Raw genomic sequence first — 25,534 nt, forward strand, 5'->3', positions numbered from 1 at the left:
TGGGAAGTCTTATTGAGCGTTTGAGCGATGAGCCAGGTCATCACATCTCCCCACCTCATCCATCATGGCCCACAACATGGCCCCAAATAAAGAGGACACATTCCTGCCTCCGCTTCCACAACACTACCACATTCAGCTCCTCCATCCCTCTCTCCCTCAGCCTCTCTTTCTCTCTTTCTCTCCCTCTGTGTCTGGCTCAATCTCTCTTTCTTTCTCTCCCTCTGTGTCTGGCTCAATCTCTCTTTCCCTCTGTCTCTCTCGCTCTCTGTGCCAGGATCTGGGAAGAAAGGGGGGACCAGAGTTCAGTCTCTCGCTTGGAGGCCCTGAGAGAGCCAGGAGAAAGGGCCAGGTGTCTCTCTGACTCCCAGTTCTTATTTTAACACACTGTCTGGACATGAGGGAGGGAGGGAAGTGGAAGGGGGCAGGGAGAGAGAGAGGGAGAGAGAGTCAGAGAGAGGAAGAGAAAGCGGGAGACAAAGAGAAAGAGAGAGAGAAAGCACGAGCACATACTTAATCCACATTGTAGTCCTTTATTTTTTAGTTGCTCCTCCCACAGTATTGAATTGAAATGCATTACAGTTACATTGTAGAAAGCATTAAAACAAAGTACCTCAACTTGCTGATTACTTTTTTAAACGGATTATAAACAAAAACAAAAACAACAACGACAAAAAACAAACAATCTGGTCCCTCAGAATGGGAGGATAAATGAATATAATCTGTTATTTATTATAGGTTTGGCACAAGGGATTAACATGGACTGAACGTCACACAAGCTTGCAGACCACCGTAGAAAACTGTCAGATACAGATCTATGGAGACCAATCATGCGATTATGAAGAAATTATACCTGGCATCTTTTTATTTGTTCATGTCTTTATAATGTTTGTTTTTTCCATTTACAATTGAATCAATAAATTGTCGTACAAAAAACCCCCAAAGTAATATCTATTCATCATCAACCAGTTTCATTAGAAGAATAAAGAGTGAATGGTATGTTTAATACTATCCGGCACTCAAACGTCATCTACAAACCCCATTGAGTTCTGGAGTAGGCCCCAGCGAGGAATCTCCCCTTCACTATGGGTAAGAGCAGTGCTATTCAGTAAACAAACTACAGTTTGCCAAGAAATAAATACAATTCTCAACATACAACAGCAATAACATCAACAACAACAATAAAAATGTAGGAAAAAAAACCAACAAAAAAACATGATTGTCTAAAAAATGAAAGACACGAGGATGGGGGTAGCTAACGACTAGCATTTAGGCTAATTAGTGGTATCGTTGGCCGACTACGATGAGTTTGGGGTTTCGAGAAAGGGGGAGAGATGCCCTTTTTACTGTTTAATAACGATAAACTTCAGCACTTGCTACTTTTTCATAGTAAAAAAAAGATTGTGGTTTCTTCTTTTCTTCCGCTAAAACGACAAACTACTTAGATCCTTTCACAGAGAGCGCAGCAGGGTGGGACCGAGTGCAGCTTCAGAGCCGCAGTTTGCAGACGCTCGTGTACAGTTCTGTGATTGTGCAGACACACGCAGCTATGCAAACTCCTTCTTAGGTGGTAAAACCAGTCCGATTTTTCTCCGTTTCCAATGTTTCTTTTTCTTTTCTTCTTCGTTTATCAACAACCTTGTCGTAATGCGTTTGTAGCACCATCGTTCTTGGAGAGGTGTGGTTCATTTGGACCCGAGTTGTTACTCAGCACCACCCTTCCAAGTATCCTAGCATTTATATAAGTACATGTTGATGGAAAACACCTGTTTATATCCAGGGGTTAAAGGGAATCATTCTCGTAACATATTTCACTGATACTCCAATTCAGCTGAGATGGTCTGAAGGCTAGGTGTGGCCAGGTATAGGTCTAGGTTGGGCAATGTGGGGCTAGGTGGCTGTATTGTGGCATGGTAGGTCTAGTTAGGATTATGTGGTTCTAGATGGAGCTGGGGTGGTTAGGTGTGGCCTGGTAAGAATAGGTAGGGCGATGTGGGGCTAGGTAGGGTGATGTGGGGCTAGGTAGGGCGATGTGGGGCTAGGTAGGGCGATGTGGGGCTGGGTAGGGCGATGTGGGGCTAGGTAGGGCGATGTGGGGCTAGGCAGGGCGATGTGGGGCTAGGTAGGGCGATGTGGGGCTGGGTAGGGCGATGTGGGGCTGGGTAGGGCGATGTGGGGCTAGGTAGGGCGATGTGGGGCTAGGCAGGGCGATGTGGGGCTAGGTAGGGCGATGTGGGGCTAGGCAGGGCGATGTGGGGCTAGGTAGGGCGATGTGGGGCTGGGTAGGGCGATGTGGGGCTAGGTAGGGCGATGTGGGGCTGGGTAGGGCGATGTGGGGCTAGGTAGGGCGATGTGGGGCTAGGTAGGGCGATGTGGGGCTGGGTAGGGTGATGTGGGGCTAGGTAGGGCGATGTGGGGCTGGGTAGGGCGATGTGGGGCTGGGTAGGGCGATGTGGGGCTAGGTAGGGCGATGTGGGGCTGGGTAGGGTGATGTGGGGCTAGGTAGGGCGATGTGGGGCTAGGTAGGGCGATGTGGGGCTGGGTAGGGTGATGTGGGGCTGGGTAGGGCGATGTGGGGCTGGGTAGGGCGATGTGGGGCTGGGTAGGGCGATGTGGGGCTAGGTAGGGCGATGTGGGGCTGGGTAGGGCGATGTGGGGCTGGGTAGGGCGATGTGGGGCTAGGTAGGGCGATGTGGGGCTGGGTAGGGTGATGTGGGGCTAGGTAGGGCGATGTGGGGCTAGGTAGGGCGATGTGGGGCTAGGTAGGGTCTGTACTCTGTACACATATCAAACCGTGGTTGGACCGCGGTCCCGAATGGGTTCTTCAAATACAAATGACATCACACAGAGGAAGAATGTTCTCAGCTGAGTGGACACATGACATTGAGTGGACACGTGACACTGTTCCACTGAGTGGACACATGACATTGAGTGGACACGTGACACTGTTCCACTGAGTGGACACATGACGTTGAGTGGACACGTGACACTGTTCCACTGAGTGGACACATGACATTGAGTGGACACGTGACACTGTTCCACTGAGTGGACACATGACATTGAGTGGACACGTGACACTGTTCCACTGAGTGGACACATGACGTTGAGTGGATATGTGACACTGTTCCACTGAGTGGACACATGACATACTCTAGCAATGTAACATCTAACAAAACCATCTCCATCATCCCTCCTACCAGCCGCCGCTGCTGTGCAAAACATAGAAACTCACCAGAATAAATACAGCTATTATTATTTATCATTTTTATTTTCATCACCATAATCAATAATCACTATCATCATCATTGTCGTCGATAATAAACATAATGACTCAATTTAAGGTCACAGGAGGGATGTTTGTTGGATCTCTTGGAGGGCTGGGCTGGGTGGTTCTCTGTGGACGGTGACCCTGCTCGTGTGTAAGGCAATCTGCTCAGCAGTCAGATGGGCCGTGGTTCTGCTCGGCAGTCTGTGACGGGCCAAGGGCTAGGGGCCCCGCTGACGGCCCCCAAGGGCTCCCAGTGCGATAGGTCGGGGTCGGGGGGGTTAGAGGTCAGGGATCGGGGTATCATACATGGCTGAGGGACTGGATGGCACTGGACTCAGCAGCGGCCCGTGCCAGGCTGTGCCACATGGTGGCTGGTGTGTGGTTGGCTGGGTGGAGCGCGTCCTTATCAGCCAGAGACAGCATCATGGCGTACGCCTGGGGAGAGGGAGAAGGACAGGTTAACTCCACTACACCTAAAGTCTAAATTTACACTCACACAAATGCACAGCACATGCATGAGCACACGAACACGGTTACATATCTATGCATGCCCCCCCCCCCCCCCACACACACACACACACACACGTGCATTTACATTTTAGTCATTTAGCAGACGCTCTTATTCAGGGCGACTTACAGTAGTGAGTGCATACATTTTCAGACTTTTTGTACATTATCATGTTATATCTCACACACACATCAAACACACACACCCACCTGGGACTTGGATTTCCTGTACAAGGGCTGTTTGACGGCCTCAGGCAGGCTGGGGGAGCCGAAGGCGGTGCCGTCCCCGTCACTGAACTCACTGTCTTCCATCTTATGCATGTCAGAGAAGTGACGGATGTGATCCAGCGCAGAGTAGCTACTCTGATCCTCTTCCTCCTCATAGCTGGAGAGGAGGGAGACAACCGAATCCCTGTCAACATTCAATTCAACTTCTCAACTCAAGTCAACTTAAATTAATTCAATTCAACTCAATTCAATTCAACTCAACTCAATTTCATCCAATGATCCCTTCGGGGGGTTTAAAGAATGGCAATATACTGTCACAATGTCTTAGCTTGGTACATATATGTATGTGTCCATATATTTTAGTCTACATGGTTGTGTGAGTGGATATTTATGCTGGAGGCATATCCTCACTACTATTACCTCCTTGGGGAGGTCTTGCAGTTGAGGTCCAAATCGCTAGGTCCGTCAAATTCTATTTCGTTGTGTATGATGTCATCATCTAGGTTGCTGGGGGGAGCTTCGTCTCTAGGTTTCCCAGCAGCGGAGTCGCTCTGCTCCCCTTCCTCCTCCTCGGCGCCAAGCTCCTCCCCCTCCCCCTCCCCCTCATCCAGGTCACGTGACCCGTGGCTGGCCATCAGGGGCTTCTCCTCCTCGAAAGGACCCCCGTTCAACCTAGGAGCGGAGACCAGGAAATACATGTGTAAAACCTTGCACATCGCTAGCACAGTACTGCAAAAACTTTACACGAGCAATATACACACTCACACGTAGCCACGTTGTATCCATACTGTACGTTCTGAAGCCAATTCTAACCTTCTATCATTCCCATGCACCATACAGTTATGGATACAAGGCTAACTCACACTCATTCTTACATCAAACTTTATAATGAAATGTGGTCTTGTGGTCTTGTATATTTTGGCCAGTCAGTCCCTGTAAGAGTCCCTCCTTCCTGAGTGAACAATGGGAGTATAGAGAGGATAGAGAGCGAGTGGGTAGAGCAGGGTGGAGCGAGCCATGGCAGCTGAGCTGGGGCAGAGAGAGGCAGAGCCGAATCCCGTTTGTCATCACGTCTCGAGGGCCCCTCTGGGCACAGGCTCTATGAGCGTCTCGCTGATCGCTGCAGCACTTAACAGCACTGCTCGGCCTCTCCCCTTGTTTATTTTCCTACTATCTCAGATTCATCTAATAGGCAAAATATTTAGCTGACAGACCCATTTGGTGGAAGAGTTATGAGGGCCTTGCCAAGCGGCCCATTTCCCTGGTCCCCACTGAGAGAAAAGGCCCAGCTATGAAAACCTGACTGGGGTTGTATCTGTCCACTGTCTCTGCAGCCTCAGGAAACCACCATTTGGTAAATCATCTTGAACCACATTAAGACTGATTCACTAATTACACTCCGGGACGTCTCTCGTCAGCTCCCAACTATGTCTGTTTCTAGACGAAGCTAGCAAAGAAAGTCTGGCTGTGGACCCTACTTATACACCCGCCAAAATCACTCGTAGATTAGAGGACCCTGAACAGTCCAGGAAATGATCTATTTGAAGAAGAAGAAAAGCTGAGTTTGCAATGAGTCGAGAAGAGAAGGAGTGGGAGAACAATTGTGGTAGATATTTTTGAGAATTTGCTATCCATCTCTAGGTATATCAGAGTGGGGCGATTATAGCGGGAATTAGACATTATAGCGGGAGTTGAACAGCAACACGCCCCCTGGGTGGGACTGGGAGAGGGCCAGGACTGCCAAGGCGGTAGTTGCCATGTCGTGTCGACATCGCCGCGCACCGCATAGCGAGACCAGCAGCGCCGGCCGAGACGAGAGCCCCTGTGATTAAGAAAACAGATTCGTTAATTACGCTTTCAAACGCGGTAATTTGCTGGGGATAAAGTATCTATCAGAAGTAGTCAGGAGCGCCGCACTTTGAAAGGAAACACGGGCCGACCCCCTGACCCCACCTTCTGCGACTTTCTTCCTGTAGGCGGACATGTTGCTTCCAGATGTGGGAGCTAGTCGCTCCCGGTCCTCCTGCCTCACCCCCTCCTCTCCCCTCTCTCCCCACGTCTCTGTGACGCTGCACCCACAACCCCTTTTTTACACAATCAAAAGAAAGACCGAGAGATCTCTATCTCTACCTCCCTGATCAAACCCAAGGCACGTAAAAACAAACCCGCGACCTGTAGCCGACCCCTATCCCAAAGCTGATCATAGTTTTACAAGAATTGATTAGCATAATCATCAGCAATAATTGTATGCAAGGCCGATACCGGTGCACATGCATGGCCCAAAGTCAACAGTTGTGAAAAGCTCCAGCACGTTTCCAAATGTGGTAATTATCCCAGATGTCGTCAGTGATGATTGTTTGTTGGTCTGAGACTCCCTGGGCGACATTAATACATGAATACACACATGCTTGCACACACACACACACACACACACACACACACACACACACACACACACACACACACACACACACACACACACACACACACACACACACACACACACACACACACACAGAAATGAATAAAGGCTGAAGTGCATCAGAATGCCCTAGCAGGCCAGCACAGAGAGGCCGTGTCCATCCATGTTTGTCTATAATCACCTAAATGTTTAGCCTCAAGCACTGAATATGTGCCTCCCGTTTGTGCGTGTGTGTGTGTGCTACAGAGGATAAGATGAATGATGAATGTGTGTACTGTTTGTCCAAGCATTTTTTTGGGACACACACATACATATAGTATATGCACATCCAGACAAAACATAGGACTTACCCTTCCTCAGAATGGTCAGGGGACGGCTGGTTCTGGCCTGTGTTGCCGATAAAGTTTCGTATTTCGTTGAAGTAGGAGTCCTCTTTGTCGTCCAGGATGGCGCTGCTGCTGTCCAGCTCTGACCGAGGGGAGGACGCAGCCGTGCCTACAGAAAGACAACATTATAATCAGTCAGTTTTAATATTAATATTAAAATAATACAATTATGACCACAGTGACAGCCCCATTGGATTCTCCCTTTGGATGACAAGAAACTATTTGGAATCAGATACTTGACGAGAAACCAATCCCCCACTGGTGTACCAGTATGTACTGAATGTCCTGTTGGTGTTGGACCAAGGCCTGTACGAATAGCACACTTCCACTGGCCTTATTACCTGGAAGTATTTAAGTGAACCAATATTATATTGACTCTAATAAGTGATGTGTATGAGTCTCTAGGTTTCCAGAGAATGCCAATGTTTGCCTTAATAAGTGACTGTATCTGATCAACTGGACGAGCTTTACAACGGCGTCTGGCCAGGTGTCGCCTGCTTGCCTCCACGTTTCTGATGTGATTCAGTGAGTCGCTGCAACGCAGAGCGACCTATCAAACTCAACCAGCGATGATTTGTACCGCCGAAAGCAGCAGAGTCGGTGAACATTCAGAACGCAATTGTGTTGTCGCAGAGATGGACGACAGATGCATTTAATCTAATTTCTTAGCTTCCCCAAATTCTTTCTTTAACCGTAAGTAAATTACATTTCACATTATATACAGCTGGAGAATTTACGGAGGCAATTGAGGGTGAGTGAGTGAGTGAGTGCTCACGCAGTATATAAATATATCTGATTTGATTCATCAGCAGTTTTGTTCATTTCAAGAAAGAAAGACACACTGTTGAATGCTTCCGCAGTTTTATTGCGCAACGCTTGGACCCAAAGGAGTTCGTAAGGGTCGAAACATTTCACAATAAAACTGCGGGAGCATTAAAACGTGTATCTGTCTTTCTTTCATTACGATATTTTTTGTATTTACCTATACAAACAAGCTAAAACTGGACACCTCTGAGAACAAGCCATCTCCACAGGCTAGCTAGCTAAATCAAGGGTGAGCAAGGGTGAGAGAGAGCTCAGCCATCCACATAAAGAGCTGGGAACATTTTCACGCTACGAGAAGTTTTACACCATGACGTCACAATCAGAACGATTGGGAACTATTTCACACTGGGTGTATTTTTACATGACACCCTGCACCTGCAAGTTACTGGATATAAGTACACTACTGCTACACAGGTTCATTTCCTAGGTTTCAGTAACGCACCACTCATGTAACAAGGGCTTTATAAATACATTTGATTGATTGATTGATTGATTGATTGATTGATTGATTGATTGATTGAGAGGCTCTCTCACCTGAGAGGTTACCGTTCTCGTGCTTCTTGAGGTGACGGTCCAGGTTGGTCTGCTGGCCGAAGCAGCGGTCACACAGGTGACACTTGAAGGGCTTCTCCTTGTTGTGGATGTTGCGGATGTGGCGCTGCAGGTTGGAGGAGATGCTGAACGAGCGGTCGCAGTACTTACACCTGAGGAGACAGATAGGTAGGGGTCACTCCTAGAGGTCAAAGGTCAAACCAGGTGGGACTCATGGGGAACAGTACAAATACACTACACACATGCTGGAGTAGATATAGTAAAAGCAAACACACAAAGAAAGACATAGGCCTTAAAGGGATACTTCAGGACTTTGGCAATGAAGCCCTTTATCTACTAGTCATATGAACTCGTAGATACCATTTCTGTCTCTGCTTGCAGTTTGAAGGAAGTTGCTAACTAGCGTTAATGTAATTGCTGACTGGTGTTAGCACAATTACTGGAAGTCTATGCTAACTGCTAGCATGCTAGTAGATACCATAGACTTTCTAGTCATTACGCTAACGCTAGTTAGCATTGGCTCGCAAAACAACGTCTAACCTCCTTCATACTGGATGCAGAGGCATACAAATGGCATCCATGAGTTCATCTGACTCGGAAGTATCCCTTTAACAATGAATGATTCGAATGATACTGTACACATTCACAGTGGAACACACACACACACACACACACACACACACACACACACACACACACACGTATTCATGGACAGCCCCCACCATCCCCCAGTCTTTCTCTCTCAGACATGATGAAGGAGCTCGTTCAAGGTGAAACCAGCTCTGTCTCTTATCTCCCGCCAGAGCAATACAAATCACATTCTTCTCTCACAAAACAGGCATGCAACAAATCTGTTAGAGCCTAGCCCCCCCCCCCCCATGCAAAATTATACAAGATGATTACATCTTTTCTTCTAGCTGGAATTAGCTCGCCCGATTGGCCGTCCCTCAGGAGCGCCCAGTTATCTTCGCAAAAAGTGCAATAAACAGCAGAGATCTTTAATGATGTGCCAGCGGGTAGAGGCTCAATCTATCAGGCTGCTGCAGAGGCCTGAGGTTCTCCCCTGTGGTCAACTGGCCTCCCCTGGACTGTGTACTGTATGTGTGTGTGTGTGTGTGTGTGTGTGTGTGTTTGCATTTGTGTTTGCGTGTGTGTGTGTGTGTCTCTGTGTGTCTCTGTGTGTGTGTGTGTGTGTGTGTGTGTGTGTGTGTGTGTGTGTGTGTGTGTGTGTGTGTGTGTGTGTGTGTGTGTGTGTGTGTGTGTGTGTGTGTGTGTGTGTGTGTGTGTGTGTGTGTGTGCACTCAGAGTCGAGATCACAGTCATTATTCCAGCTGCTACCCCCGGACATCTGCCCGTGCTCCTCATCACCCCCATTTTTCACCAAACTTCCTTCTTTACCCCCCGTTCTCCTCCCCCTTTACTCTCCCTGCTACACCCTTCCCCCATCTTTAAGTTCAAACCCCCCTCCTCTCACCCAGGCGTCGGCCACCATTTTTCATAAGGCAAAACATTTTGCAGAATGCTAATTGTCCCAGTCTTTTAAAGGCGTAGGAAAACATACAAGGATGCTGCCCGTAACTATGGACAGGAATTCTCTGGGAAAACATCCGTGTAGCAGCGGACTGGGTCTGATAGATGAACGATGGCTGTCTGGGAGGACTCAGACAGTGTGTGTAGGCTATCTGACAGACATTAACAGATGACTTATACTGTGATGAAAAGCTGTCCCGTCTTCGTTCAGTATTGTCTGTGCTCGCAGGGTGAGACGAACTGACGTTGGAGGAGGGTTAGAGGGATGTTATTCTGTCAGCACGGAATGAGCACTTCCTGTTCCCACATCACTCATCCCACGGCTGACCCTGCTTTAAGGCTGGGTATGTTCACACATGATGTGTGTGTGAGTCTTACCTGTACGGTTGCTCTCCCGTGTGTGTCCTTAAGTGGCGGGTCAGGTTGGCAGACCGTGGGAATAGTTTACCGCAGTATCTGATGGGCAGAGAACACCTCGTGTCAGCATACATCTTAGAGTAAAATTACCATCAGAAAATGTATTCAAATGTATGTGGCATATCTTAGAACATGCAGTATTGACAACACACAATAGGAAAAACACCTTTTCACAATAAATCCAAAAAGATTCAAAAGAACACCTATATCTCTATCAAATAACTGATAAAACCTCCTGGAGTGCAACATCATTTATGCATTGTCTTATAGTTGCATAATTCCACTAACAAATAGCTATTTTAATATTAATTTCACTCCCACACTCAGCACCTGAAGCTAATGGAATGTGTGTGAGTAAGTTTATGTGTATAACGTCGCAGTGGGAAGGTGCAGAGAGTGGGTGTGTCCACACACAGCAAAGCGTTAGATCAAAGCACCGCCGGGGCCCCAAAACCTCTCGTATTAATCTGCTAATCAGGGCCAACTCCCTGGGTAAACAGTGGGAGAGAGAGGGAGCCAAGCACGGCCCCTCACGGAGTAACACAGCACACACAGTCACCTCAAAGGGTTGACACTGGCCAGCCATGGAAATTAAGTAGAAATGTGTCTCAAGGACATGGAATGGAAATAGGCCATACACTCAATGACATATTCACTTTTCAAGTTTAGGGTCTATTCCAATTCAATTCAATCAAATTAAATTCAATCCAACTCAATTCATGAGTTTAGAAGTACAGAAATAGGAATTTACCAAAACCATGGGACTTTCAATGAGAAAGTCACGAGGTCAAAATCAGAGATGAAGTCGTGTGAAGACAAAATAAAAAAATAAAATACAGTTGTATAAAATCACCAAAACAACCTCTGGTACTATTTGCGGTAAACGGTTTCCGTGGTTACCTGCAGGTGTAGCGCTCCTTGCCCTTGCGCAGTAGCGTCTCGGGGAGGGCAGTGGGCGGGGCTCGGAAGTCAAACATGGAGGGGACGGAGCGCATCAGGTCACCTGACTCGGGGTTAAGCGAACCAAACGTCTCCAGCTTCTCCGCCATGTTCTCAATGGCCGACATCTGAGCAGAGACATGTCACATGAATGGTCAGGGAAAACCTTTATTGAACCTTCATTTAACCAAGTAAGTCAGTCAGTAACACACCTTATTTAAATTGACCACCTGGCAGGTTTCAGCATAACTTCAGGGGAAACTTCTGGAGTCTTCTGGGACATTGGGCTGTATTACTGACTCTCTTGCTTGCGCATCAATCTCTAACCTAATGTCTGTGACTTAACAAAAAAATGTTTCCCCCATCAACAAAGGCATATCTATGATCTCTAGAACACTACTTACCAGTTGTAAGGTTAAATGTGTCCCTCGATATCAAATAAAGCTCTGAATCCCACTTTTGTCCGAACCGCACCACATTGCTACTGTACAGACAGTGGTAGATTACGTGGTAGGAAGTGTTTTGCTTGAAGTGCGTGGTCTAACTAGGCAGTTGGATTCAGACATTTATGTGATAGCGAGGGACACATTTAACCTTTCAACTGGTAAGTAGTGTTCCTAGAGATGATGGATATGCCTTTGGTGATGGGAAAAGTTATTTGGGTGGAGCCCGACACATTAGATTAGGGTTATTTTCCGTCGCCACCCACCAGAATGATGCACAACCAAGGGAGTGAATAATACAGCTCAATGTCTCAAAAGATTCCCCAAGTTGCCCCCGAAGCGAGCGGCAGCAGTGTATATAGGCAGAGAAAAGGGGGCATGATGTTACAACACGAGTATAGTCCTTCAGAGAGAGGCTCTGCCTGGCATTGAGTTACGAGACACCACAAACCAAGGCTGTATTCAAACTAGGCCATATTGAAGATAGAAACCAATACTGTACTTTACACAGATCAGAGTATTACTGACTGGCCTTTCCAGGGATGGTATTAGGGTATTTTATATGGGAATATTATGCAGCTTTATTCCACGACTAGTGGCCAGTGGAAGTCACGTCAGGTGGTGCATGAATGTAATCAACTCTGTTTTACACACACACACACATACACACACACACACACACACACACACACACACACACACACACACACACACACACACACACACACACACACACACACACACACACACACACACACACACACACACACACACACACACACACACACACACACACACACACGGACTGTATACAATTTACTAATGAAGGCTAACATTAGCTTTCATCAAATATGCATAAAATCCTTGGAGGAAAGTGGAAATATATGTACATGTCAGATGGTGTGTATGTCTGTGTTAGTGTGTGTGTGGTCGTGTTTGTGTGTTAGTGTTTGTGTGTGTGCTGCATGGTGGTCATAATTAATTAACTGCCAACAATGTATGTGAGCGAATGTGTGTGTGTGTGTGTGTGTGTGTGTGTGTGTGTGTGTGTGTGTGTGTGTGTGTGTGTGTGTGTGTGTGTGTGTGTGTGTGTGTGTGTGTGTGTGTGTGTGAGAGAGAGAGAGAGAGAAAGAGTGTGTTAATGTGTGAGAATGTGTATCTGTGTGCTTGTTTGCTCTGTGTGTGTGCACACTGTGCGCACGCTGTGTGTGTGCAGGGGCAGAGGAGTGATTCATATCCACTGCTGGGCTCTAAACCATTCGGTGCACAATGCAGGCAGACAGCACATTCGTCAATATGAAAGATGTTGACATTACTGATCAAGGGCCAGACACGGGCAATAATGATATCGCTGTGCTGAGAGGGGGCGGGATGGAGGGATGGGGGAGGAGAAGAGGAAGGAGGGGGGGGGACGTCCCAGCAGGCTGCGGGACCTGTCAGCCTATCAGCCTATCTTGCACTGGACAGCTTTTTTTAAGGTGCCACAAATTTGCATTATTTTGCGTGTATTGAATTTTGATTGTGTTCCTTATCCTTATTTCAATAAGGTAACAAATCAGTAGTGATTGGGGGCCTCCGGCAGCGCCATGGGCCCTGTTCATCGCCTGACATTCCATCTCACTGTTCCAGCCCCATGTTACTCTGAGACTTTACCGAGACGGAGAGCGAGAGAGAGAGAGAGAGAGAGAGAGAGAGAGAGACGGGAAGAAAGAAAGAAAGATTGAGAGGGAGCGGTAAAGAGAGGGAGTGAAAGGAAGAATGAGAGAGCAAGAGACAGACAGACAGACAGACAGACAGACAGACAGACAGACAGACAGACAGACAGACAGACAGACAGACAGACAGACAGACAGACAGACAGACAGACAGACAGACAGACAGACAGACAGACAGACAGACAGACAGACAGAAAAAGAGCAGAGAGAAAACAGAGATGGAGAAACTGATCGATGATGAACGACCACAGACGTTATAGGCCAGGGCTGATTAAGAGTGACGGTTGGGTGTAAAGTTCCGACTGCGGGAGGATGTGGGGTGTCAGGTCCGTTTGATTATGAATATGCCAATGCTCCGTGCCGTGAATCAAAGGCTCCCTCGTGAGGAGGGGAATGGGAGGGATAGGGGGGGGTGAAATGCTTCCATATTTCTTGTGAATGTGCAATATGTATTTCATTGGGGCTCTTTATGGGCATGGGGGCTAAAGCTCAGTTTGTTTCCCTCCTTGCGCAATGAGAGGCCATAACTTGCCCGCGCATTAGGAGCCCTAAAACTGTCCGCCATATTGAGCCGTCATGCAAGATAAGACACTTTAGTTTGAGAGCGAGAGGCTGAGGCTAACCCTGGCTGTTAGGCCCACCCTGGCTGTTCTTCTGTCTACTGAGGCAACCCTCCCTCAGACACACACTCGTTCTCCTTCCTCTCTGGCTGTTCAGTTCAGCTGTGTTACTTACTCTCTCTGTGAGAACACTCTGTATCATCTACTACCGGTGAGATAAGTCAGAATCAGAACAAACGGCTCTAAAGCCTTTGAGATTTTATAGATTTGTATAGATTTTAAGTCAGGTTCTCAAGATCTCATTTGATATAATACAGATTGTGAGAAGTCTAATTGTGGGAACAAGGAGGATAAATACCTACACATTTACTTAAATGTGATTCCACCAAAATCCCCTTCAGATGTAACCCCCCTCCTGTCTGAACTTGCTTGTTGCCGTAGTGTCTCTGTGGGGCCAGCTGTTGATTAGTTATCTTCAGATGTCAGTGATGCTGAGAGCGCCTTAATTAGCGAGATGCATTCTCAATTGTTGATCTTATCTGGAAACAGATGTTAGAGGGAGGAACTCCCCCTCCCTCCCTGGGTCCCTAAGAGACTGTTACCCTCGCGCTGATGCAAAGCAGTCCCCCTGTCTCCCCCCCCCCTCATCTCACCCGCTCTGTGCCCATTCCAACAGCCCTGCCTCCCTGCCTGCCAAATAAGCAAATATATATAGAACCCTCAGTGCCGCTGGCAGTACAGGGTGGAACCCTGCTGGAAATCCCAGGCCTGTCATGTGGACAAATTATTGATTATAAATTAATCTAAATGGGAATTGTCAGACATTTACATGAATTGTTTACCAAAATGAGTGAAAAAGATGATCGCTTGCAAGCTGAGAAAACCATGTTTCTTTTATGTGATCAAAAAACAGGTCTAAAATCCATCGATAAGAATTGATGGCTTGTGATTGGATGATGCCTGGTGAGTAGTTGCTGGAGATTGGCCAGAGCTATGCGCAGGCTGAGTAACACGGAGGGTGTTATGATGAGGACCCATGCACACACAGGGGGAGTCTGGGGGTCTAGGGGAGGCAGAAGCACAGAGACATATAGTTATAGAGGAAACTTACCCAGGATCTCTGATCTGGCATACGAAACTGAGGGGCGGGACAGAAGGAAAAGAGCAGTCAGAACCAGGAAGTAGACCACGGATCAACAGCTTTTTATTGGAAGCACATGGGCATTGGGTGGGAGATGAGGATGTCACAAGGGGTCAGGTGACTTGGTAACAAACCCCAAACCCAAAAAATGTACAACTGCAAAATAAAGAGCCCCTGTGTTTCTGGGACTGATTTGTGTGTCCAAACATCGTAAAGTAATAAAAATGGCCTAAACGCTGTTACTGTTTTTACTGATAGGACACCTCATTAAGCCACGTGCCACGGCCATGTGGCGTTACAGAGTTAGAGACTGGTTCACAGAGTGTGGAGAGGGGACATAAATCAGACGACTCAAACAGCCAGTAAAAACCAGGCCTGAAACGGTCAGTAAAAAACAGCAGACCCTGAGAAAATGTTTTCACTTTTCCTACGGGCCAATTTTCACTGCTGGGAAGAACCAACACATGAATGTCAACGCATGTCGATACACGCACACTGAGTCACGCTACACACGATAGAGAAATCACAGGCAGCATAGAGTCCGGGGGAAAAATTCCGGGGTATCATTTTAATATTTTAGTCAAAGACACATATGTGAGGACGTGTCACTTTGTGCCCTTTTCAGTCTTCCACATTCTCCCACATCTGGTTCAGATAGCTGAGAACAGGACAGACCAGACCCAAACATGCTTGAGCATGGATCAGACTGAACATTGGCTCTGGTCCCCATCAGAACCAGACCACCTCAGACCACCCCCAGACCAACCCCAGATTGCCTCACCGTACCTGGGCCTCAAAACCAAAAAGGGCCCCTGGTCTGGCTGTCTTTGTGAAGCTACAGTAACACTGAGATAGGACAGGACCTACCTGTGGATGGAAGAGGAAGCCGGGGGCGGGCCGCATGTACTTGTCTTTCAGAGCCTCAAACGGATCGTTCATCTTCCTCTTCTCAACCCTGCTAATATTACAACTCTATCAGTTCTTAGACACTGACACTCAAAAAGACATTCACATCCAACAATATAGGAAAAAGTACCTATAGGAAGTTAAAGACACATGTTGCTAACACAGAATGTAATAACACACAGCAAGTGTAAATGAGTCTGATAGTGAGTGACATTTGAACTGGGGAGGGTTAGTTCTAGAGATTCACAGTACCTGTAGATGGGGTCCATGAAGAAGGGGGTGGGCCTAGCGTGCTGCAGAGAGGTGTCGGCTTTAGGAAGGTCCACCCCTGCCTTGTCTTCTCCAAACACGTGGATCTTCTTCGACTCCTCCCTCCGGGAGGTCCGGCTACTGCTGCGGTGCCTTGTGCCGCCCATGCTCAAATCCAGCGGCTGGTCCTGATTGGTGGAACGTGAGGAGGCCTCTGGTTTGGAATTGGAGATGGGGGCAAAGGGGGCGGGGACCTTCTCCTCCTGCTTGCGCTTGGTGGTAAGGTCAAAGGGCGACTCAGAGGTCCTGCTCTGGCCTTTCTTGGAGGGTTCGTCAGGTGGGGACTGGGGCTCCCCCTTTAGGCCTGGAGGTCTGAGCTCTCTCTCTGGGAAGGGGTAGACGGGCGGGGAGAAGGTTGGGAAGAAGGGCAGGGGGAACATGGAGGGGTAGGGCAGCGCGCCTACCTTCTTGTCCTGCAGCCCCGCCAGCCCCGTGGAGCCAAAGTACCTCTCAGCGATGGAGGCGATGGCTTTGATGGAGTCATTGACTGCCCCTGAGACAGCCGTGTGCTCGTCCAGCGAGGGAGGGAACAAGGCGGGGCCGCCTTGGAACTCCTTAGTATGGTTACTGGTCAGGATGGTGGGGCTCTGGGGGCCTCCGCCGGCCTTCCTCTTGGGCCCCTTCCCATTCTCCCGGGGTGCCCTCTCCCGCTGGCCTTCGCTCTCCATGTCGCTCTCCAGCTCCGAGCCTGACGTGGTATCCAGGTCGCTCCCACTGGGCGTGCTCACGTCATCCAGGTCGCTGCTCTCTGATTGGCTGCTCATCTTGCCGCCGCCGTGCCTCTGCTTGGAGGAGGAGCCCTGGGCCTGTTGCTGCTCTGTCCCCTGTGGCTGCTCGTTGCCGGGCGATGCCTCCTTGCGGAGGGTCTTGAGCAGCTCTCTGGCCTCCTGGGCCCTGGGGCTGGGCGACAGGAGGGGGCCCTTGCTGTGCTCCGTACCTGGACCTGGGGGCCGTCTGACTGGGGAGGTGGCCGGGATGAGGGGGGGTCGGTGGTACAGTCCAGAAGAGAACAGGCCCGGGAAGCTGAAGGGGAAGCCAGGGGCGGACGGAAACGTCAGGCCACTGTGGTGCCGGTTCCCAAAGTAGTCTGCCAGGCTGGCACTGCTGTGCCCCATCCCGCCCATAGCGGCCTTGTCCATGGCACCAGGGACACCGGGGAGGGACATGCCCTGGGCATGGGCGAACAACCCCCCTGCCGTGAAATGGTTCTTGCCCTCACAGAAGCGCCGGTGCTTGTTGAGGGAGGAGGTGGTGCTGAACATCTGGCCACAGTCCTTACACTTGATCTGGGTACGGCAGTCAGCGTGCATGCGCTTGTGGCGGCACAGGTTGGAGAACTGCGTGTAGGACTTGTGGCACACCTCACCTGCAGGGAGAGGGAGACAGACACGGGACACTCAGAGACATGTCCAACACCACATACACCCACACATACACAGAGTACATCTCCGACCATAAGGGCCAAGAGCTTTCCCTTAGATCCAGTAGTAAGGAAAACCTCCAGGCTTTAGTCGTGACACTACATATGCATTTCAAGATGGTGGACTACAGTACATGAGAGACTGGCTGGGTGTAAGATGTCCTAGTCTGAGAATGTTATTTCAGTGAAGGAAGGGGGGATGAGATGAGTTGCCAGATCCTAGCATTGTCAGGGGGCTTTGTTCCTCGGGGCTGAGACTGAGTCAGTGGAAGGCATCACCTGCACATGAAACACAGTGCACCTCTAGGCATTGTGCTCCCAGGGTCAGACTCCCAAGGAGACTGTAAACAAACACACACATACACGTACATACACACGCGTGTGCACACAGACATGCATACACATTCATAGATATTCACATAACTCACAATAGACAAGAACACACATATGAGTGCACACACACACACACACACACACAAACACACACACACACAGATTTATGCAGACACATTCACAGATATTAAAATATCACACTACACATGACACACACACACACACACACACACACACACACACACACACACACACACACACACACACACACACACACACCACACACACACACACACACATAGATTTAAGCAGACACATTCACAGATATTAAAATATCACACTACACATGACACACACACACACACACACACACACACACACACACACACACACACACACACACTTGCAGACCCACGGCACAATGGCTCTATTTTGAGCCTGTGAAGGAAGCAGAGTTGAATGAATCCTATCCTGCAGGTCCGGGTTCCCAGGGACAGGGCTCACGTCCTCCGCTGCCCGCCTCCCTCACACCCCCCACTCCCCCCTGTCCCTGTCATCTAGCTCACTGTAACCTTCCCACAGTCCCACAGTCCCTTCCCTGTCTGACCCCTTGGACGCCAACCCTGCTATGTGGCAGACCACATTGTTGAACAGAACATAGTGGCTAGACCAGGGGTCTCCAACAGGTTGACCACCAGTAGCTCACAGCCCACATATGAGTAGCTCGCTAAACAATTCTTAAAGGAAAACTGTCACAAACAAATCTCACAAGAATCAGACACTTCAAGCTCTCAGCTACTATCTAATCAACGCAACACTGACATTATCCCACCCCTGGTTAGCCACTATTGGCTTAAAAAGCCAAAGTCTGCCAATTGATTTCCAGCAATATTGCCCTGTCTGTCTGTGTGGTTCGAACGTTTGTCTTTCACTCCGTGTGTAGCAGGTTTATGTGATAACCATATTGTGGGTTGACAGAAATACTTTCCCCAAAACCTTCTCAATTAAATGATAACTGCAAAGTAGCCTTACTTGGCAGAAGTATATCATTTGTATCTATTATTTGCCAACTTTGCCATGAAATGAGCAGCAGCAGTACAGAACCATCGTTCCTCACTCGCTCGATGAGCAATTAAAGGACCAGACACACAATTAATGGGGAATTACACAAAATAATCAACTCTTTTTTTCTCTTCCAGACCAAAAAAAAAGGTATTCTGAGTAGCTTGATTCATGTTTTTTTAAAGCAGCGCTCAAGCTAGAAAAGGTTGGAGATCCCTGGGCTAGATGATAGCTAGATAAAAAATAAACAGTATAGAGATCATATCTATACATACAGTAGCTTCTGGATAATAGTAATTCTGTTTCATATTCTCTATTGGAATTCTCTATTTTATATATTCTTTATTTTACATTAGCATCCGTAAAAATGGAAAGTGGATGACAATTTCACATCAAAACATACTCTTAAAAAATATGTATGATATTGAATAATATTGCAGTTTATAGGAATGTGATTGATTCAAATACTTACTCTTCACAATATATACAGTATGTAGTCTAACGGTGTTTGTTTTTTCATATAGTGGTATGGAAATGTTCTGGGAATCTTGTGAAAGACAATGACGTGCATACCGTGCTGGAATAACAAATGTTCTTTGAATCTAGGGCAAAGGTCTCAGAGTGAATGATTATGTCTTCGAAGGAGTCAGCGTCGTAATTGATCAAGAGATGTTGAGTCTAGGCGTACATTTTTGATGCGCCTGAGGCTCGTTTGCTAACGTGGGTGTTGTTATCAGTTTCCTCTCTGTTGTAGAACGAGTAGAAGCCCATGGCTGTAAATCACATACCGCTGACATTTACAGACTTACAACAGACACACATGACACACAGGGTGTGAGGGACCTGATCCACTCCACACGTGTGTTTTGTCAGGTCTCCATAAACTGTAACTAAATATTATAAACACATTCCTGTGAAGGGCAGCTTTGAGTAAGACAGCCCCATGTGTCTGAATGAAAGATCAGGGCCGGAATGTTCCTCAGAGAGACACAGCCACAGGATTTCTACCTTGGTACAAACACACACATGCATGTACACACACACACACACACACACACACACACACACACACACACACACACACACACACACACACACACACACACACACACACACACACACACACACACACACACACACACACGTGCATGTACACACACCCAAACACAGGCATGGACACACACACACACATACACCCCCCCCCCCCCCCCCCACACACACACACACACACACACACACGGGCATGGACACACACAGGCACGTACGCTGACACACACACACACACACACACACACACACACACACACACACACACACACACACACACACACACACACACACACACACACACACACACACACACAAGCGTATACAATACAGTACGCTGACCGACATACTGTTCACACAGACAAACAAAGACGGAAGACGGACACACACATGGTCTCTAACACATCTGTCAGGGCAGAGGGTGTTCTGTCTTTTTACACAGGCATTAGCTGTTTTCAAACCTGCATATTTTCAACTGATTACTGCAAATGGACTCCCATTCGGAGCACGGTGGAGGGGACATGTGGTTGCTATTTGCGTGGAATGGTGCATTTAGAGGGGGAGGGAGGGGAGGGGAGGGGAGGGGGGAGATGGGGGTCCACAGGCGGACCAAGCCTCTCTGCCCTGTGTGTGGGGTCACGGAGCTGGGGTCAAAGGGTGAAGATCATTGTGCTTTGTGTGTAAGGTGAAAGTGGCCCCAAGAAGATTTTCCTGACTACCTGACCTAACAAGGAAAAAGTCTGAAAATGTGTTTTCTCTGAAAAGCAAAACTTGTGTCTGGTCATTATGTGTGGTGGTTGTAATGTTTGACTACAGGGTTGGCATTTACAGGGAGTGTGAAAGAGAGTGGGATCAAATGTAGGAGCTCTGGGGTCAAGGGGGGGGGGGGGGGGGGGGGTCACAGATGGTTGAACAGGTCAATGTGTGGGACAACAGTAGGGTTAAAACGTGAGGTCATAGTGTGAGGTCATTGCTAAGGGTCAGTGGGTCAGCAAGGTGTGCAGTTGCTGAGATGGGGGAATGGGACACGTACTGCTGTTATTCAGCTAATAACAGAAATGCCTTTCTCCTTCAAAATAGCACTCCCCTGTGACTACAATTCCTGTGGAATGAAACATTTTATGTTCTCCTTACACAATCTTGTAGATTATAGATATGTACATATTATCAAAATCAACATGCAACTTTCAAAATGTCAAAAGTCCGTTCCATTCAACAGTTCCTACATTAAATGTATAGAATTAATCCTAAAATCACAACATATTATATTCAATGATATTCAAAATTGATAGATAATAAATAATACCAAATAATATAAATTAATATTAAAGTGCTACTGTATGGAGTTTTTTTAAGTACTTAAAGGACTGATATTTAAAGGGGCATTTGACCCTAAAACCACTTTTTCACATAGTTCTCATCAGTGTACCGTTAATAGGATTTAACGGTACAACATTTTATTTTGCACATATATGTACAAGCCTCATAGCTATTATAATAGAAGATCTGTGTTTACTTCCTGGAAAATTCTCATGAATATGCAAAATGAATCTTGCTTGATTTAGGGCTTCAGGAGACTGGAAGCAACATATTTTCAAAAGTTGAATGTTGACATGCACAATTTTCTGGCACTGTATCAAAAGTGGACTAATGAAGAATATATGAAGAAATGGTTTTCAAGTGAAATTCCCCTTTAAAACAATGAGAGGGTCAAAATAGGTATGGGACTGCGTTAAAATCTATCATGTAGTAACTCACAAGTCAACTAGTATTATGACCAGGTCAGAACATAAGAGATGGGACGTTTTAGCGATTTTTCTAAATGAGTTCTAACAAGCTAGTAGAATATGTGGAAAAAGCGTGCAGACTTACATATGAAGGGTCTGAGTGACTTACATATGAAGGGCTTGACACTGCTGTGGATGTGCTTGTGCTGCTTCAGGCCAGAGGACGTTGCAAAGGTCTTCCCGCAATCGGGACAGGCGTGAGCCCGCGCCCCCACGTGCTGCGAGCGGATGTGCCTCTGCAGGTTACTGGGGTCTGTGAACACCTGCTGGGGGGGGGGGGGGGACGACGAGGGGGACACACGGGGGGGGTCACCCATCTGCGACTATGGATACAGTACATGTAGGAGATGCATGTACATGCACACACACTTGTTCACACATTCAATTAAACACAAAATATACTCTAATAAAGGGCTCTCCAACCCTGTTCCTGTAGGTTTTCGCTCCAACTCCAGTTGTACCTCAACCAGCTAATTATTAGAATCAGGTACGCTAGATGAGGGTTAGAGTGAAAACGTACTGGATGGTAGCTTTCCAGGAACAGCGTTGGAGAGCCCTGCTCTAGTAACATACACCCACCCACCTACCCACCCAAACACAACTGTACCTTTGAGCAGGTACATGACTGTACCTTTGTGCAGTTTTCACATTCGTAGTGCTTGCCACTGTCATGTGACATCTGATGACGAATCAGGTTGGATTTCCAGTTGAAGGCCTTGGGGCACTGGTCACACTTGTATTCCCTCTCCTCCGAGTGAGACAGAGAGTGAGCTTCCAGACTGCAGGAGAGACGCACAGACAGACAGAGGAACATTATTCCAACCCTCTGCCTCACTAGCCTCTCAACTAAAAACAACCCAATAAAGTAACATGAATGAAGTGTGTAAACAAGGACCTTACCCAGGATCAATAACAGTTCAAAAGACAACTATAGATTCAAGTTGATGTGCAGTTGATATACAGCCATCATCAGGCATGTGAGGGGGGTGCAGGTTGAGTGACATAGAGGGGTTCTGAGCTGAGGGGCACTGAGTTTTCCCGGTCCTATCAATAAGGGGGAAAGAGGACGCCTTCTCACCTCTGGAGGTCGGGGAACACCTGATCACACTCCTTACACTCCTGGGGGCCGTCGTGGTCGTGGCCGTCGTGGCTGAGGCTGTGGGACAGGTGCAGGTCGTGGGGCTCCAGGCCTTCGGGGCCCTCCAGGTCACTACTGTCCCCTCCAGGGTTCCCCAGGAAGGCTGAGGTGGGTGTCCCACATGGAACCTTCTGGTGGTCCAGCAGCTCAGAGACAGACTCAAAGAGCTGATCACAATCCTCACAGCGATACTGTCTCTCCTCTGGACAGGGAAAAGTAAGGGGAAGAATATCTTAGGTGTGTGTGTGTGTGTATGTGTGTTGTTTATGTGTGTGTGTGTGTGTGTGTGTATGTGTGCATATTCTTGTGTGTATGTATGTATGTGTGTGTGTGTGTGTGTGTGTGTGTGTGTGTTGTGTGTGTGTGTGTGTGTGTGTGTGTGTGTGTGTGTGTGTGTGTGTGTGTGTGTGTGTGTGTGTGTGTGTGTGTGTGTGAACTGACCGTGCATATCAGGAGCCATGCCGTCACATGAATAATCCTCTGCCTTCATGTACAGAAGCAGCTCCTCTCCTGGTTTGATCTCTCGAGTCACTCTGTAGAAGATCTGCAAAACCCACACACACACAGATTTAAACATATGAAATTACAGTATATACATACATGAGTACACACGCACACACTCAAAACCTTGTCGACCAACACCATATAACACACTCACCTCCACTTTACTGAAACAAAAACACTCTGATGCAGAAAGCAAACAAACGTTGACTCACACACACACACACACACACACACACACACACACACACACACACACACACACACACACACACACACACACACACACACACACACACACACAGTTTATAAAGCAGGGAGGATATTGGGGGCTGAGCGTGAAGAAGGGAGGGCCATATAATATGTCAGTAGTGGGACCAGAATGCTCTCAACACGGCTGGACCTCTGAGGAAGAGGCAGTAAAAGAGAGGAAGATGTGGTACTGCTGCAGCGCATGGTGACATATTTGTGATGCTGTGTGTGTGTGTGTGTGTGTGTGTGTGTGTGTGTGTGTGTGTGTGTGTGTGTGTGTGTGTGTGTGTGTGTGTGTGTGTGTGTGTGTGTGTGTGTGTGTGTGTGTGTGTGTGTGTATATAGAGTAGCCAAAACTCTACCTGCCCACTCTATACCAGTATCATGCTAAGCTTTATCAAAAAGGACTGTTATATGCTCATGGTCCTAGTGCACGGTGACAGAAATATGGAGAGATGTACAGTACTAAGGATCACATGACTACCTGTGGAGCTACATGTGTACAGTATACATTCAAAGGCAAACACTTACATGCACAGCATATACGCCACACACAAACACACATTCACAGACACTACTACACACTACACACACAATCCACACAATCCACCTACTCCAAGGTGTGTGTGTGTGGGGGGGCTATAGTGAATGAGTCATCTGAGAGACCCTGAGATCTCTGGGACTTCCCATACGAACACAATAGATGCTCTCCCAAACAATCACAGATGGCGATATTTTTGGCACGCCTTGAAGGTTTAACTTACTAACTTCCCTTACAGCACCGTGGTGACATTTGGACGGGAAGGGGGGGGGGGGTTATTAGAAATATGACAGGGCAGTCTTCTGGGATGGGCGAGGGTCACAGGGACACCGGCCCTGGGAGATAACGTACCCGGCTCGCCATGACATCAGTGCGGCGCGACGGCAGCGAGGGCCAAGCGGCCTGGTCAGAGGGGAGCCAGATTCGACCCCATTGTTCAGGAGGAGAATGCAAGGAACTGAGAGGGTCCCAATAGCCGAGCGACTAGCTCTCTCAGCGGCCCCCCTCGTCTGTATAGAGCCACCCTCTCACCCCCTCCCAGCTCCTTCTTGCCGTTCTAGCGCGGTCAACAGCTCTCGGTCCAGGACTTTAGCCCTCAGACTAACAGGCCACAATAATATCGATGGTTGGGAACAATAAAAGAGCAGTTCAGACAGCCGTCTAGAGCTGCAGGGATTCCGCCCTCAGAAACTGATAGGATCTTTGAGGGGGAGTCTTTGAAAAGCTATCAGGGGTACAGCTAGCCTGATCCCAGATCTGTTTGTGCTGTCTTGCGTGACAATGAGTGACAAAGCGTTGGCAAGACAGCACAAATTTATCTGGGTTTAGGGTACAGCCGCTAGTGGACCGTGGCACAGAGGGGGCAGAATGTGGCCACGGGGAGCGAGTTACTGCAGCTAGTATCTCTGCTCTTGTGCAGATGGTGTACAATCTGGCTCACAGGCACTGCAGTGAGTACCAACATGGGGGAATTCCCCTCAGGAACGCCCCTTCCCTGTGGGCCGCCACAGACAAACACTCAAACAAACACAAACAAACATACCGTACACACCCCGAAACACACATACACGCAAGCATGCACACACACACAAACACACAAACTGGTTGTACGTTTCTGCACTGTACAGATCTCCAACTCCTCTCAAAAAGCCTTATGAGTTGCCCCTATAAGGGCAAGCTGACACAGAGTGAGAGAAGCCTAGTCTGGGGCTGTAAATGGACAGTAGCTAGAAATAACAGAGAGCTAGATAAGAACAGTGTTTGAGTTCACACTGTGAGGGCCAGCCAGCCACACCTTTGTACTAGACAG

At 47.9% G+C, this 25,534-nt stretch overlaps 1 protein-coding gene across 17 annotated transcripts in view; it reads right to left on the minus strand.

Moving 5' to 3' along the window:
• Positions 1-514: 514 nt before the first annotated feature.
• Positions 515-25,534, minus strand: part of LOC106612562 (histone-lysine N-methyltransferase MECOM) — a 179,346-nt gene continuing 154,326 nt past the window's right edge. For 2 of the 17 annotated variants that reach the window (XM_014213815.3, XM_014213831.3), the window contains 14 exons: positions 23,374-23,476; positions 22,873-23,134; positions 22,402-22,573; positions 21,880-22,060; positions 16,089-17,511; positions 15,798-15,888; positions 14,901-14,927; positions 11,033-11,199; positions 10,094-10,171; positions 8,168-8,337; positions 6,773-6,917; positions 4,421-4,672; positions 3,983-4,184; positions 515-3,700 (listed from right to left, as the gene is read on the minus strand). In XM_014213815.3, the coding sequence (XP_014069290.1) occupies positions 3,566-3,700; positions 3,983-4,184; positions 4,421-4,672; positions 6,773-6,917; positions 8,168-8,337; positions 10,094-10,171; positions 11,033-11,199; positions 14,901-14,927; positions 15,798-15,888; positions 16,089-17,511; positions 21,880-22,060; positions 22,402-22,573; positions 22,873-23,134; positions 23,374-23,476 (3,408 nt within the window). In that variant the 3' untranslated portion in view covers positions 515-3,565. The remainder of the gene's footprint in view (positions 3,701-3,982; positions 4,185-4,420; positions 4,673-6,772; positions 6,918-8,167; positions 8,338-10,093; positions 10,172-11,032; positions 11,200-14,900; positions 14,928-15,797; positions 15,889-16,088; positions 17,512-21,879; positions 22,061-22,401; positions 22,574-22,872; positions 23,135-23,373; positions 23,477-25,534) is intronic. The other 15 variants (XM_045724474.2, XM_014213817.3, XM_014213816.3 and 12 more) reach the window with 15 other exon arrangements.

Source organism: Salmo salar, chromosome 09 (genome assembly GCF_965601325.2).
Source record: "Salmo salar chromosome 09, fSalSal1, whole genome shotgun sequence".
Taxonomy (NCBI): Eukaryota; Metazoa; Chordata; class Actinopteri; order Salmoniformes; family Salmonidae; genus Salmo; species Salmo salar.